The 15787-nt window shown below is 34.9% G+C and overlaps 1 protein-coding gene across 42 annotated transcripts in view; it reads left to right on the top strand.

Moving 5' to 3' along the window:
- Positions 1 to 15787, top strand: part of CLASP2 (cytoplasmic linker associated protein 2) — a 143953-nt gene that overhangs the window by 112508 nt on the left and 15658 nt on the right. For 21 of the 42 annotated variants that reach the window (XM_050331627.1, XM_050331549.1, XM_050331478.1 and 18 more), the window contains 5 exons: positions 371 to 434; positions 5525 to 5688; positions 6896 to 6974; positions 7130 to 7180; positions 12049 to 12192. In XM_050331627.1, the coding sequence (XP_050187584.1) occupies positions 371 to 434; positions 5525 to 5688; positions 6896 to 6974; positions 7130 to 7180; positions 12049 to 12192 (502 nt within the window). The remainder of the gene's footprint in view (positions 1 to 370; positions 435 to 5524; positions 5689 to 6895; positions 6975 to 7129; positions 7181 to 12048; positions 12193 to 15787) is intronic. The other 21 variants (XM_050331649.1, XM_050331794.1, XM_050331805.1 and 18 more) reach the window with 1 other exon arrangement.

Raw genomic sequence — 15787 nt, 5'->3', positions numbered from 1 at the left:
GTATTGATGGAAGGCCGTTATTTTATTTATATTATAATTAAAATTTTTGTTATTATTGTAATTGGAGGGCATTTATTCAGAAGAAACTGTTTACTCATTGCTGCTAAGAACACTTTTTTCGTTATCTACTCTATTAAAATAGTTGGGAATGGTATAATGTTATGAGAGTTTAAAGAGACATATCAGGTTAAAAGTCTCATTGTAGACACAGGCTATTACATTTTTATGCATGTCTTAAAATGCTTTTCTCTACCTAATTTACTAGATTATTTGATGCAATATTTACAGTTGATTTTGGTGATTGCTGTGCATTAGTGTTCAAGTAGTACTAGCAAGGGAGTTGACCAATGTATTGTTGTCCCTTTGACAGTCGCGTTGAGTTGAAAAGGTTGTGTGAAATCTTCACAAGAATGTTTGCTGATCCTCACAGTAAGGTATGTTTAGGTATTTCTTATTTTCAGTAAATGTTTGAAAATATCTATTACTAGAAAGGCAGTTATGATAAATTACGTTAGTGATACTTGCACATGTAAAATTTGACAAGCCGAAGTAGTTAATGGTATCACATTTCAATTAGTTTAATTTGCCATTTTGAACAAGATAATTTTCCTCCTTTTTCTGCAGGATCATTGAAAAAGTAAAGGTTAGTGTAAAATAAGATGTGTTGAAGTATTTCAGCAGTTTGTGCTCAAAATTTGCATTTCTAAGTCGTGTTCTTTACAGAGGCCACTTCAACATGAGTAAAGGTTTTCTCAGAAACAAAAGACTCTGCAGTAATTTAAATTATAAAGAAAGTGGTCTGTCTAAATCACACATAGTCTGATGAACCATGCCAAGTGTATGCTCACTAATTTCCCAGGGTATTTTATATTATCACAGCTTATTATGTCTTTTTTGAATTTCATAAATAGGACTGGTGAATAATTTTTGCTTCATTGTTAGTATTCAATAAGGAGACTATACTTTGGTATAAAAGAAAATGTTTTATTCAGTTTTACCTGGGTAAAGACTCGGTATGGATGATATAACAAGGAGAATAGTCTTTGTTTTCTAAGACCATTATAATATTTTTAACTGACTTTCTTCACTTGATAGTACTTTTACCATTTTTGTGGGAGGTGGGTTACTAGTAGAGCTTGATGCATGTCACAATTTCTCATAGCAAAAGGACTGCAGGTAAGTAAGGAGCCTAATAAATGGTATTATGTAAAAAACCCTATATAACATCATATTTTATTAGAATTATAGGCTTGTTTAGAAGAAACCTTACCTTTTGTGTTGAGTATAACATGTTCCATTTTGTGTCCATATTTCAGAATTGGTAAAATGATAATCCAGGTAAATTCAGAGCAAAGTATTATTTCAGAAGCATTGGCTTTTCCCAGCAGGATTCTGAAAAACTACTTTGATTATGCAATACATTTTACGTATGTTTAAGTCTTCCTTATTGCTGCTATGGAAAATGAAATGCAGAGAGCTGAGAAGTCTTGACAGGTTTAGCATTTATCTGTCCTTATACTTAGCTGCCATCTCTGACACCATGTATTCTAGAAAAAAAATTCAAGACAACACTATGATACTGAAGGTACTGACATACTACAGAAGTCCAGAAGGAAAGACTAAACCAGGCAGTTTAAGAGAAGAAAACATTCCATAAAGAGAAGTCGAAGGAGGGGAAAGAAAATTAAATGTTGAAATATTAGTGCTTTTTTTAAATGAAATAATGACAAAATTGTGAATATCAACTTGGTTTAATTTTACTTGTTCTGTGTTAATTAATGCATATATCTGAACTACCTTGGGGATTTCTCTTGTAGTAGGAGAGCTAGGGAAGGATAATGAAAATGTTCCAAAACGTGTCAGAAGAGCATTTTACTTTTTCATTAAGCCTTTAGAAATGTTGTAGAGTTGTTCTAGTTGATTGTTTTGTTTTGTTTACTGGGTGTTCTGACATAACATTACTTTGAGTTTGAAAATTTGGCCTGTGTTGTAACACGTGGTACTCTTGTTCCAGTCACTGAAACCTTACCTGCTTTTTGGTATTGCAAAACTATTAATCGTTACCAATGTGTTATCAGGAGGATCCTTTAAGTATTAAGAGTTCATAAGCTGTAATTTTTATTTTTTTTATTACACACATACAGCTACATAAATCTCATCTTAGATTCTACTTAGGTGTCTGTAGGAATTACTCTGTCATCACTTTTGTGTTGGTTTTTTTTCTAAGGTTGACTTTAACATAATAACTGGATGTAGGGAGTTACATAGAAAAAGAGATCATTAACATTTGGAGGAGAAAATGGGAGAATGATTTGAAGGACATACCTAGTGCTTATTTTAAAAATACATTGGGTATCCCAATAAAATTACTAAATTTATCATAAAAGTTTTGAAATACCTTTTTTGTTTTCTTTTGTTTTATATTCCATACAGGAACTTTGTATTGATGGCCACTAATTTGTGTGTTTTTATCTTTTTCCCTTTTCTGTTGTTTTTTTTTTTGTTTGTTTGTTTTCTTTTGTTTTGTTTTGTTTTTGTTTCGTTTTGCATGCTGTCCCCTGTGTTGGAACTCTCTTTAGAGAGTAAGTTGGTTCAATATTTGTTGGAAGCCTAACCTTACTTGCATGAATGTGCAGTTAACCCTTTTTCTCTATTTTTCTTCCCCAAAGAGTTCATGCAGTGTCAAGCCTTTTGCAATCATAAAATGCTATATGCAATTAGTAAACTGTGTGGTAAATTCTCGAGATGTGCTTTATCTACTAATTAACTGACATTGTTTGGTTATGCATTCCTGCTTTATATTGTGGTGGTTGGCACATCTGAAATAATTCACTTTAAAGGTAGTTTACTTATTTTCATATCTATTTATTTTTTCCACTATCAAATTATTAAAACCTTCAGCTTTAGGTGGTTAATTTCAGAATTTTAATTTGCATCATGAAAATGGAAACTGCAGTTTTTGCAGTATCCACATACATTGTTCAGCATATAGGTGGTTGAGTTCCATTTTCCATTCCAAGTTCATCCTTTACCTTAAGTGCTCTTTCAGCCTTCTGAAATTGTTCACACTTTGGTATAAGACAAAATGGCATGATTAGTTGTTTGGGGTTTTTTTAATAAAATTACTCAAATGAGTTTTTTCCAGACATTCACTGTGGTAAACCTAAAAACAAACAAAGCATGAAAACAAAACTGAGTCCTCAGTTAGGTGTATTTTTAACAGCTAAAACATCAACACAGAATCTTAGGAGTACTTTTCCCAGTGATTGATAATTCACTTCCATAATGTTTTGAAATTAAACCACTTTACATGTTTGAGGTGTCATAAGTAGTCCACATTACTCCATCAAATAAGAAGTTGTAACCAGTTTGTTCAGCCTGCATGTTTTATGGAGAAGATGTCTATGTCAGTGTCTGCAAACTCAAAGAAACAGGTACAGGGTTAAATTCTGCTGAGCTGTATAGTTTAATTTGAAGGGTTTTGAGTACAGTTCTAAGATCCCCCAGTGTAATAATCTTTATAGCACTGGAATTTTTGTTGTTGCTTACCTAAGTCCAGTATACTTTTCCCTTATTTTAGGGCTGTGAAATCTAAAGACTGTCTATTACAATACTGAAAGTACTTATTGCTTTGGGTTGCCTGTCTTGTAATTGTGTCTACTGCTTTGTGCATCCACAAAGTGATGTATTGTTTCAGTTTAGCCTAATACAGAAGATGTTTCTAATCCCAAGCATAAAAATTTTGTCCCACTACTGACAGGATAATTTTTAAAGCTCAGACCTGAATACGGAGGGAGTTGGCAATTTTTTTCCTTTTTTTTACAATTTTTAATGTAGTTTGTCCCAAAAGGGAAGTTAATTAAAGTAGCTAACCCTGACGGGCTTTATGTTGATTAGGATTTGTATTGTTTTGTTTCTAACATGGATCTTCAGTATTTAGGATGTCTGTTAAAGGGTTCTCCCTAGTCTTTAGTGGATCCTGAGAGAATCATAGAATACCTAGTTAGAAGGGAACCTCAAGGATCACCTGGTCCAACTTTTCTTGACAAAAAGAATCTGAATTAATTTTTTATTTCTAGTGTAAATTTTGAGGCACTTCTTTAAAAGATTCTTGTGTGGATTTTTTCCACTTTATGGTGTGAATTTGCATACCCTGACTTGATAATCAATTTAAGAGATCAGATTTCCTCAACGAGAGAAGCATACAGCAGTGTGCACCACCATACTTGGATCAGTGTTGTGGCAGGAAATCCGCTTCCATGGTCTTGTTGCTGCAGCCAGGTGAAGTATGGTCGCAGTTTGGGATCATACACCCTCACAGACAGTAGCAGAATTTGACCATATGACAAGCCAGATCAACTGCAGGAGGATGTGGGGTTCCAACCCTTCCTCTACAGCAGCAATTTCTGACCAGGTACCCATGTCAGAAATGCTCAGGAGGCAATATCTCTCCAACTTGCTGTGCATCATAGCAATACTTTTGCTTCTATACCCAACTCTGTGCTGGAGCAGGAGTGTGTATCAGTTCTGAAGGTAGCATTTTCAGCCCTAGCACACATTTTTCTTGTCAGAGAAACAGGAAGTCCATGGGCCACACTTATACAGAGCACGTACATCCCAATTTCACTCTGTAATAAGTCTTGAAAAAAACCTTAAAATTAGTGAGATATACTAAAAGAACTGTTTAAACAAAGTTACCTATTTGTCATGCCCTCCTTTACCCCTTCCCTCCAAAAAGCCCTTCTTCCTGATGTGACTGCCAAGGTTACTGTAAATACAAAAACACATGATTTTATTTTGGTTTGGTTATTTTTTTACCGAATGCAGTCTTTTCAACATTATTTGTTGAAAAGAACACAATGGATATCCTGTTTTCTAAAAGACAAAAGTACTTCTGTGTTTTAAACACCTGCCAATCTCAAATGTATTGTGACTTTTTTTCCCTACTGTGGTGAATAATTTTGTGTTGGGATACCTGCAATAGTGGAACAATCTTGTTCTGATCCACAAATATTTTATGTAAAGGAATTGGCCAACTTTCATGATTTAGCAGTATTTAGTAATGCATATATTTACAATTAGTATTTTGCTAAACAACTGTAGTTGCTTTTTTGTTTTTAAAGAGAAAGTCTTTTTGTAGTCTTTGAGGAATATGTCAAATCAACTCAATGATAGAGCTTGAAAGGGTAAAAAATGAAGTTATACTGGAAAAATTGAGGTTGCGCCAGCCATCACAGTAAGCATTTCTTTTCTTGACAAAACTGCATGGAATACCTAATTGTCAAACTTCTACAGAAGTCGGCTAACATTTCCAATATACTCTTTTATCAAAATCCAATGAAAAAGCAAGGCAGATTTCTTTTCTTTTCCTTTATTTTTTTTTCCTGCTTGGCTGCAAAACACTGCCTTTCTCTGCCTTTGATTCCCTTACTGCTTTCTTCTTTGTTTGTAAGTTCAGCATACGTCAGTGTCGTTTCCTCTTTTGCCCCATCCTACCCTCTTTCCATCTTCTTCTGCCTTTTAGGTGTTCAGTATGTTTTTGGAGACACTGGTCGACTTCATCCAGGTCCATAAAGAAGATCTGCAGGACTGGCTGTTTGTACTGCTGACACAGCTGTTGAAAAAAATGGGCGCTGATTTGCTTGGATCTGTACAAGCAAAAGTTCAGAAGGCACTTGATGTCACAAGGTAATGAGTTGTTAAAAAGTAACAACAATATAGTTGTTAATAATGGAAGAAATTACTGTTAGTAATAAAATAAAGTTGTTAATAACAAAAGAAAAAAATTCCAAACCCTTATGTTTCTTGCAGGTTTTTGCTTTGTCTTTTTGTGTGTGTGTGTGTGTGTGTGTAATTCTTGGAAAAATCCAGAGCTCATAACAGATTGTGAAACTTCAGTAAACCTTGGTACTTAAGCATCTTGGTTTCCTAAATGATTCTCAGTTGAAAAGGTCTGAGTCTTTAATGCTGAAAAATTAATATGATGGTACTTACCTGATTCCAAAATGTGCATCTGAGCCATGTATGTTTGTTGGTTTTCCCTGTGTTCAGTGATGTAGAAATTGTGTTTAAACTTATTTATTTTGTTGTAAAAGTCTTACTGGAATATTCATCTCTCAGTGTCAGCATAACATTTAATGAGTTATGGCAATAATGGGTTTGCTTTCTGTCTTCCCTCCATTCTCCCCAGACTTCACTAATAGCCTCATTCCAAAATTATCTTCATGATTTTGGGGACCATCAGTTATCCATCCCTGTCTAGTGTTATTTCCAGTTGAAAACTAGTCTTTAAGTAGAGTTGGAGAGGCTCTGGGACTTCTTGTCATGCTCCATTCTCTGAAGTACAGGACAGTCTAAGCAGTCCAGGCCTCTGCTGAGTCTGTTCACGTGCCAAGATGGGCTGGGAAATCTGGGGAAGAGTAAGGTAGTAGTTTGTAGCAGGGAGACAGGGAATTTTTTTGCTGCTGTAGCAGAGCCCTTGAGGATCATACCTGGAGATGTAATACGGGAGAGTAGAGAGCAGACTAGAAGAGGCTGGTTCAGAGGAGTGTGTGGAAAGGGTGTGGTGTATAACTTCAGCAGTACTGCTGCATTTTGACTTGAGGATTGCATAGACTTAAAATATCCTCACCATATCATTATTGTATGATTCCTTATTAGTTGCATTATCTATTCTAGCTGTAATTGCTTTGAAGCAGGAATTCTTTTAATTTTTGTCCTTTACATATCAAAGTGAATGTTTCTGAAAGGTCAGATACAGTATCAGCAAAACCTGTAGAAATTTCTTTTAGAAGTACTAAAGCTTTACTGAAAAGAGTGAGGGCTTATTTAGCACTTCTCAAAAGGTATTAAGAGAAAATTTCACGTAACCTAACATTATTTTATTTGTTTACAGGGAATCTTTTCCAAACGACCTCCAATTCAGTATTTTAATGAGATTTACTGTTGACCAGACCCAAACACCTAGCCTGAAGGTAAGACTTATAGGCTTGCTTTGAAAACAGAAATCTTCATTGATACACATTTGCTTGTCTTAATGTTTGAAATTGGATTGTTATTTTTGTTTTATTTGAAAACAAAGAAAAAAAAAGGTTTTCAATTAGTGGATTTTGTTTTTGTAAACTTTCAGACAGTCAAGCCAGCACTACAGGACCAGCTTCGCTCTTTTTGGAGCTCAAAGGTTTTTGTCTGAATTATTGTCTTTATTCTTAACCCTATGTGAAACTCTTACAGTGTTTCCAATAATTTTTATTTGAATGCATTCATATGCTGCTACTAACCTTTGCGAGAAACTTTAAGCATGCAGATACTCAGTTTTAAACATGACAATAGTATGAAAATGTTTGCTGCAAGAGAGATCTAATAAAACCACAGTACAGTAAAAATGAGCAACAAAAATGTGGCTGCCTAACATCAAGCTGGTTATGCAAACTCACTCTATCAAGTCTTTTCTAATTTTATGTTTGTGATTTCCCAGTCTTTTTTTCCTAGTTCATATATATAGATTTATTTTCCTGTGTTTGGCCCAATAGGTCTTCAGTTATTTTAAATTATTCTAATATTAATATGAATTTGAGTTACTATGTCAAAAATCAGCTCCCTCTTTGGTACACTTTACTGAAAGCAGTGTGTAGTTTTATAATTACACACATTTTTACGTAAGAATCTACAGTCCATAGACCTGCCAGCATAACTGAAAAGTAAAAATGTATTCTGTAATACATTTGCAGTTCCAAAGAGAGTTGATTTTAGTAGAAATGCATCAAATCCTGAGAAGATTTATTAGTCATGTGAAAGGGGAAATAACAAGCATATGATAACTGGCATTTTCTGCTTTATCCTGCACGAAATACTTTTATACAATTTGATACTGCACAAGAATATGACTCTTCCCAAGTTATGTTGAACCTAAAGTCACATGAATATGCCTTTTTTGTCTACAATACAGTAAAATTTACATTTTTAAGCTTTTGAGGACAGTTGATACGTTGACCACTGTTGCTTCGTAGAGCTGTGTTAAAAAGGGACTGCTGTCATTTATTGAAGACAGCAAATGAGGTAGTAAAAATCAGTTTGTTCTTTAAATGAATCCTTGGAAAAAAATTATCTTGGTGTTATTTTACTTGGTTTCCTCCCCAGGAAGGTGGCTTTGATGGTTGAGGTAGTCTTTTTTTTTTTCCCCATACAGTATTATAGCTAGTAAAGGTATATCAAATGTGTTTCAAAATTGAGAATGTAGATTTGGAACAAGACACAGATTCCTACTAGGCTGAGTTGGGGCTAAGTTCAAGATTATTCGCTCCATGGCCTGGAAGGAATTAGGAAATATGTAACTGTCAATGGGAAGACATTCTGAAAATAATTTCCAGTATCTGAGAGAGACTTCTGAAATCAAGATGTCAGTAAAAGTTACCTCCGTAGAAGAACACCTGTTAGTTTGAAACAATATCAAGAATATTTAAAATTAATTTTGGGACAATAAAGTATGTTTAAGAGAAGGTAAGCTTTTTTTCCTGAAGAAAGTGGTATCTCCTCCCTATTTCCATCTTTATGTGATAACTACAACTTCAGGATCCAGACAGTAAAGTTACTAAGCACGAATTGCAGAAGCATCTATTTAATATCCACATTTTGAAATACTTTTACTAAACCCATCTTCAGTGCGCCCAGATGTCTAACAGATTAATTGATAATCCTAGGGCACTACTCCAATTCTTGAAGTCTTCAGCTTTTGTTCTTGATAAATTATTATCTTGTTTCACAGTGTGCCTTTGGGCAAAGAATACTGAAAAGTCACAGTCACTGTGACAGGAAAAAGTCAGAGAAGGGATTTTCACCATACTTAAAGATGGTTAGATATAAGAAGGAATGGTATATCAGAAATTTATGCCATGGAATGATTGCCTTCTGCAAATTACTTTTTCCTCTGGTTTTCACACAGTAGTAGCAAATAATCACGATCCTTTGGAGTAAACTGTCATTGTCATTCTTACCCTTAGAAACGCGGTTAAATCTCAGGCAATAAAACTTGAGCTTTTAGAGTGGCCACAGAGGTGGATTTGGATAGCTAGGGAGTAAGAGGACCAACCATAAAGAAGATGGAATTCTGCTGACCAAATCTGTGGAGGATCCAGCATAGTGTGTTGTGCAGTATCTGTCTTCATTCTGTGGTAATTTTACATGTAGGTGTGGCGAACTGCTGAAACTCACCTTAGAGGTGCCAAGATGCATGTATCTGTTTTGGTCAGATGTATGGATGGGCATAGGAGCCAAATGTTCTAGATGGGATATAATCTGTTAAGCTTATTTTTGGAGGTGCAAAACATACATTTTTCCAAAGAATGGATGTTGTCCTGAAATACACTTCCAGTCATTTTTCTTGGGTTGAATATCAAATGGCTCAGGCTCAGTGAGGAACTGATTTAAGCATTGTGAACAGAGCTCAAATTTCTGAATCCCTCTTTCCTTTGAAAATACTAGTTTGTTGACAAAGATTTTTGCTGCAGTTGGATCAAAAGAGTTGTTTTACTAAGTCAGTATTAAAATTTTTGGATTGAAAGAAAACAACCAACCAACCAGTGACGCAGATTTGCAGCAATGAGAGAGCCCTTCAGAATTCACCTTTTTCCTGCTACGTGAAATGTTTCTGTTCTCTTAACCTCATGCAGCAAAAGAAACCCTGTACCTCTCAAATTTTTCACAGGACAGGAAAACAATTTATCCTCTGGCACTGACTGTGTAGCATTCTTACAGTAATTCCTGAATCTCTGGAGGTACTTGCCCATATTTTTGTGCCAGAACTTATTGTTTCATTATATGTGAAAGATGTTTATGAAGCACTTTAATTCCATTTACGTCTAATCTATTTTTTTGTGAGTCTTAGTGCTAATTGTGGCTTGATCTGTATGTATTTCAGCTCACTTACTGCAGCAGTGCTGTTCTTAAACAAAATGACTGTTTGTGTTATATGCTGTACAGAAAAAATGCCTCGCTGTTTATAGTCCAGAAAAAGTGCAATAAATTCAACCTAGAAGAGTATAAAGAACGTCAGGACAGTATTAAGCAACTTCATAAACAGTGGTTTCAGATTAACGGCAAATATTCATTGTAAGAATTTTGGAGATACTTTAATGCAGTCAAAAAATTTTCATCTCCTCTCTCAGAAAGATTAGATGTATTGTTGAAAAGAGAACTGTACTAGACTTTTTATTCCTCAATTTCAGTTGTGTACATCTTATTGTAATAAGCAAAATATTGGCTCTATTGGAAATAATGGCAAAAATACATCTAAAATAGATTCACTGCTCCTATGGAGTTTACCTCAGGGTGGGGTTTTTTATCTGTAATAATACTGTTTCATTATATGTGAGCATAGAAAAATATAGCCCTTCCAGAATTTCTTCTCTGAAAACCAATTAGTGAAAAACACTCTTTTTCAAAATAGCTGTCAAATTTAGCTTTGGGAATATGTCTCACTGTGAAAAGCTTTATTAGTGTGAACTCTCTCATCTTCTGTTCAGTGCTCTTCTCTCTCCTGAGAGCCCCCATTGATCCAGAAGTCTGTGCAAATTTAGTTTAAACGCTAAATAATACTCCTTTCTCAGATACAGTACTTCAGAGTTTTTTCAATGGGAGAAATGCCTCTGGGTGTTTTAAGTGTTACAGCTCTTAACAGCAATTTTTTGAAAGTGTTATATTAAATATATTTATGTCCTAAACAGTGAAACATAGTGGTGTCGTAATTGTTTCACTTGGTCATCTAGAAATTTTAACTTCTACTTCATACTTGGAAAGACACGTGGCCTGAGGTTTTTTTGCTGCAGAGGTGTTCCTGGTTTATTTTTTCGTTGGAAAGAATGTAGCAAATAGTGTGGGTTTTACCGCATTTGTTGATACTGATCTGCATAAGATGAAAGCCTCCAGCTGTTGCTTGTTGTGCAGCTTAGAAGTTGAGCTTTAACAGCTGCTTTGAAAATGAAGGATTCATTATTAATCCTCATGTGTGTGCCAGCTTGCAAGTTTCATGACCAGGGGAAATTTCTGAATAGCTTTACTCAGAACAGTTGTACCACAAGCCGTGAACAGTCAAAGATACACCCAGAACTGTTTTTGTCTCTGGTTATGGTGGACGTAGGTGTCTCCCTCCTGGTAGGTATTTCCGGTTCACTTTAATTATTAGTGGAAATTAAAGCAGCCGAGTCAAATAGGTGGCCTAAATAAATGTTCATCACTTTTGTCGACAGGTTGGGTGACAAATCTCTGGGGCAGCAGGAGTTGAGGAGGTCAATATTATACAGGCACAGTAGCCCTTTGGCCAAAACTGTGCAGTAGGACAGTATTGGAGAAACTAGAGAGAGGCTGCAGTCCGGGATGTACAAAACAGGGATTCTGCATAAGGAGTAGAGCAAGTTAGTGGAGTAAAAGAACTATGATAAAGCTTAGATAAATAAGGGAGTACAGCAGCTTTTCTATCCTCCAGGTAAATCCATGTCTCTATCTTCTACATATCTTCAAACAAAGTGTGCATGTGACCCCTCCCAAGTCTCTTCTAGAAATTCCATCCCACACCTTCTTAGTATTTTACGGGAAGATTCCTGTGGCTTATTCCCAAGGACAGTGGTGCTGAGTGTTAACTACCTAACTGCTAGTAGGAACTAGTAAGAGCTGATTATTTGTTCATCCAGTGATACTTATTTTTCATTTTAGTACTTGAAAAAAGTTCCTAATAATTCTGAATAAATCTTTTCTTTCTTTTTTTTTGAAATACAAGCATCTGCATATGCAGTGATTTATGTGTCTTTTAGTTGCTAGAGGTGAAGCATAAGCTTGCCATGAATATTTGAATTTCTGTGAAATAAATCCCTTCTTCAAATGTTTATCCACTTGTAAATTGATTTGCTGCAAAAAGTTGTATATCAATGCTGAAAACATGTCTAGTTTAATTGGAAAAAAAAAATTTTATTTTAGGGAATACTCCACTGTGTGAGCACACTTGTTTCTTCTAGCACACCATTTTTACTGCCCACCTGACTCTGTTTCTCTTTGCAGGTCAAAGTTGCAATCCTAAAATACATAGAAACTCTTGCGCAACAGATGGATCCAGGAGATTTTGTTAACTCAAGTGAAACGAGGTTAGCGGTGTCTCGAATCATCACCTGGACCACAGAACCTAAAAGCTCAGATGTTAGGAAGGTATGTTTGTTAATGTGCCCTTAGCATTACAGTACATTCCAAGCACCTTGGCAAATTAGGAAAGGTGATATTTCTTGCCTAAATAAAAAAAAAATTTCTTTAAAAGCAAACTTTTCTTTCATAGAGAACAGATACTTTTATATTGTTCTCAGTAAATGCACCTAATTTTTCTGTATAAAGTATCAAAATTGAAAAAGTAGATTTCTGCCAAAAAGTAAGAATATACAAGTAAAAATTTTAAATTAACACATCTTGAACCTCTCCATTAGGGTTGTGTTTTCATGTGTGCTGATATGTTGACATTGTTTCATAATACAAGGAATAACTGTGTTTCAAGCACTATCTAGCTATCAAAATTTCTCTGTCCATTTTCTGTACTTCATGGACCACCGTCTGTGATACTAATAGCAAATGTTACAAATGTTGTAACCAAAGTGAGTGGTAAATTTGGTCCAAGCTTTCTTGGATTTTCTCAAGTCCTTTGTGTTTAACAAAAGATGGGTAAACAGCTGTTGAACCTTTGACAAAAGAAAGTTTGTGCTTTAATAAGGTAGTGTCACAGGTTTGTTCTTGTAGTGCTACAGTTCCAAAGCTCCCTTTTCCATATAACATTGTGAAGTGAAAAGTAGTATTTGTGAGCTACACAGATATAAATGAATGAATATACTATTAATGAATGTAGGCTTTGGAAAAGAGTTTCTAAATAGTACTTCAGCTTACATATAGCAAAAATCTTCTAATTTTGTTTGCAGTTTGATGGAGTTGGGTTTTGTTCTGATAGTCACCAACCATTCTTTCATAGCTGCCATTGTCAGCATATTAACACTTTTTGAAGGCTAAATAACCATACTAACTTTATGGCTTATCACTGCAAGTGTCTTTGACACAGACCAAAAAATAAATTAATTCCGTGACTTCTTGGTGTCTAGAATGTTTGTAATATTTACCAAAAAAAAAAAAAAAAACCAGGAGGGTTTATGTTTGAGATAATATTTTAGTCTTTCACTTCTTGTATAACTTTGTGAGTACGAGAAAGCAATAATAAATTATAACCAATGGACTTTTCTTGCCTGGTGTCATGTTCTAGTGACATATAAAAGACCATAAAGCAGGAGGAGAACTGAAGCAGCACTATCTTCTAAATCAGTGAAGTTTTAGTACTAAGACACGTGGCAAGCTGTCTTATCTGATGGTTCATATGTCTAATAAGCATTTTTATGCCAATAAGTAACTGAATCATGGAAAGAATTGCCAGTGAGTTTAATCATCTGGAACACCTTAATTATATAAGTTTTCTCATTTTATTTTTTCTTTCCATAACACAACTGTTAGAGGCAACTAGCGGCCAAAATCTTTTAATAACTCTTGACAATAAAATTTTACTGATAAGAAGTCAAAAGAGTAATTCTGATTATACAAAATATTTCATTCTCTTGACAGACTTCTCAACCTGCTATCACAGGCTTTTTAATTTTACTTAGTTTAATAGGTTTTATAGCATTTAGTATGATTTCTTTAAATTACAAGTTCTTCCCAAGTACTTCTTTCTATATAATTCAGGGGTTTTTTCCTTAGTAAAAGCATTTCCAGTGCCAAGTATTATGAAAAATCTTAGTTTATTAGTCTGCACTTGGGCACTTCTGGTGTAGTCCAGTGACATGGGACTTCTTGCTGGAAGGTAAAGTTGTGTTTCAGAACTTAGATTTCTTCTAAGATTAGAATGCTTCTGGAAAGAGTTAGAATCTTCTTGGAGTTCTTTTAAGAACAAAACAAAACCAAAGAAATACTTCTAATCCTTACTGCACTCTTTTAAAGATGATCTCTGTATGACTGAACTTAAATATCGAGAGCTTATGCTGAGGAGAAAAAAACCTTCCCAATACTCTAAAATGTGTATAATACTCTAAATTTCTTTAAGGAAGAAAGAGAGAAAACATAATTGCATAGTTGAAAACATTCAGTGAGCCAATATCAATTTCGATGCTTTGGACAGAGCTTCATTTTGGGCAGACTTGATGATATTGGTTTCTGATATGACCCTGGAATGTCCATTGTGTTCTTTTATTAGCATCTTAAATAGACACAGTGTTATGGAGTGGAGACTGGATAACAGGAGAGAAAAGGGAAAGTGGTAGTTCCCAAACCTTTGCTCAGTTAATGGATTTGTTTTGATTTTACTTTGTGTCAATTTTGATGAAATGACTGACCATAAGAAATAACAAGGACAAGAGAAACATCAAAGACAGATTGCAGAGGACATTCAGGGTGATCATTTGAAGGGAGAACTGTGAGAGGTAGAAGGAAATAAAGAAAACAACTAGTCACGAGTATGCAAAGATAATTTGTGGCAATCTGACGTGCTCGGATTTTTGTCATTAAACTTAATACTGAGATGTGTGCAGGTATGTGTGCTCATACCTTGGCTTTCCACTTTTAATTAAAAAATGCTACAGGTCATTGCTCTGGAAGCAAAAGGAGGGAAATAAATGTCTAAAAGAATTTTCTAAACTACTTGCTTAGAGTATATTGCTGCTTAAGCAGGCTGCCTATCATTCTGTCTCGCATGAGGCACTGGTTCTCTCCAGTGCATGGCAGACCTTGTTGGTGAGCTGTATAAACTACACATAGTTGGTTAATCTCACAATCAGAGTTTCTTACTACAAAGAAGCTAATTCTTGAACTTTCCCTAGCTCTTCTTTGCACGTGTTAGTTTAGTTTCAATGTTAACAAATTTGTTAGGCTATCCAGTGAATCTTCATCAAACTGTACAAACTTTACGAAGTTGTGCAGTAAATATTCTTATTAAAGGAATACAACCATTGTATAGCTTACTGTGTTGCTTTTTTAGTGAAGAGCAATGATTTTTTTTTCAGGTAAGAAAATACGTATGTAGTGAAACATGCTGTAGGAAGAAGATGGTGTTAAAGATGAACTGATAAAATTGAGGGTTTGGGAGGTGGCATCCAGTAGACTACAGACTTACAGTTTTCATGTTCAGAATCTATAGTCAGCTAAATGTTTGCCTATCCTTTAAAATGCTATAAGGAAGCAAGAGTGGGAAGTGGGGGCAAGGTTAACTAACTAACTTGGCTGTAGAATAAGTTATAAAGAGTATCAAGTACTGTGATCACTACTGTCTTGTTCCAGATTAGCATATCTTGCTTGTTTAGGGTTTTTTTTTAATTTCTAAAGTGGTAACTAGTTGTTCCTTTTCAAGTTAATGTGTTGATTATCTATCATGTGGAATTCCCAGTTTCAGAACTCAGGAGATCACAGGCTTGTTCCTGCATGGTGTGTTCCATTTGTCTTTAAACTCATTCAACTTCCCAAACCCTTTTTAAAAGCCATTTTGCTAATTCCTTTAGTATTTTTTTATTGAGGAGAGATCTGGGTTAGGGGCATTGAAAAGTGTATTTGTTGTGTGCCTGAATTTATCAGAATCAAAACTTCAGTTTACCAGCAAATGTGAATTGCTTTTTTTTGTATCTATTGACATCTTTATCCAAACTTGATTGAGACTTAAATTACATTTTGTGATTACCACTCATTATACATTTCTTACTGATAAAATTACTTTGAAACTCTAATTAATGTC

The sequence above is a fragment of the Myiozetetes cayanensis genome, unplaced genomic scaffold, assembly GCF_022539395.1.
Source record: "Myiozetetes cayanensis isolate MyiCay16 unplaced genomic scaffold, myiCay2020 scf1, whole genome shotgun sequence".
NCBI lineage: Eukaryota > Metazoa > Chordata > Aves > Passeriformes > Tyrannidae > Myiozetetes > Myiozetetes cayanensis.
The sequence above is the reverse complement of the archived record's forward strand: the minus strand, read 5'-3'. Positions and strand labels throughout refer to the sequence as shown.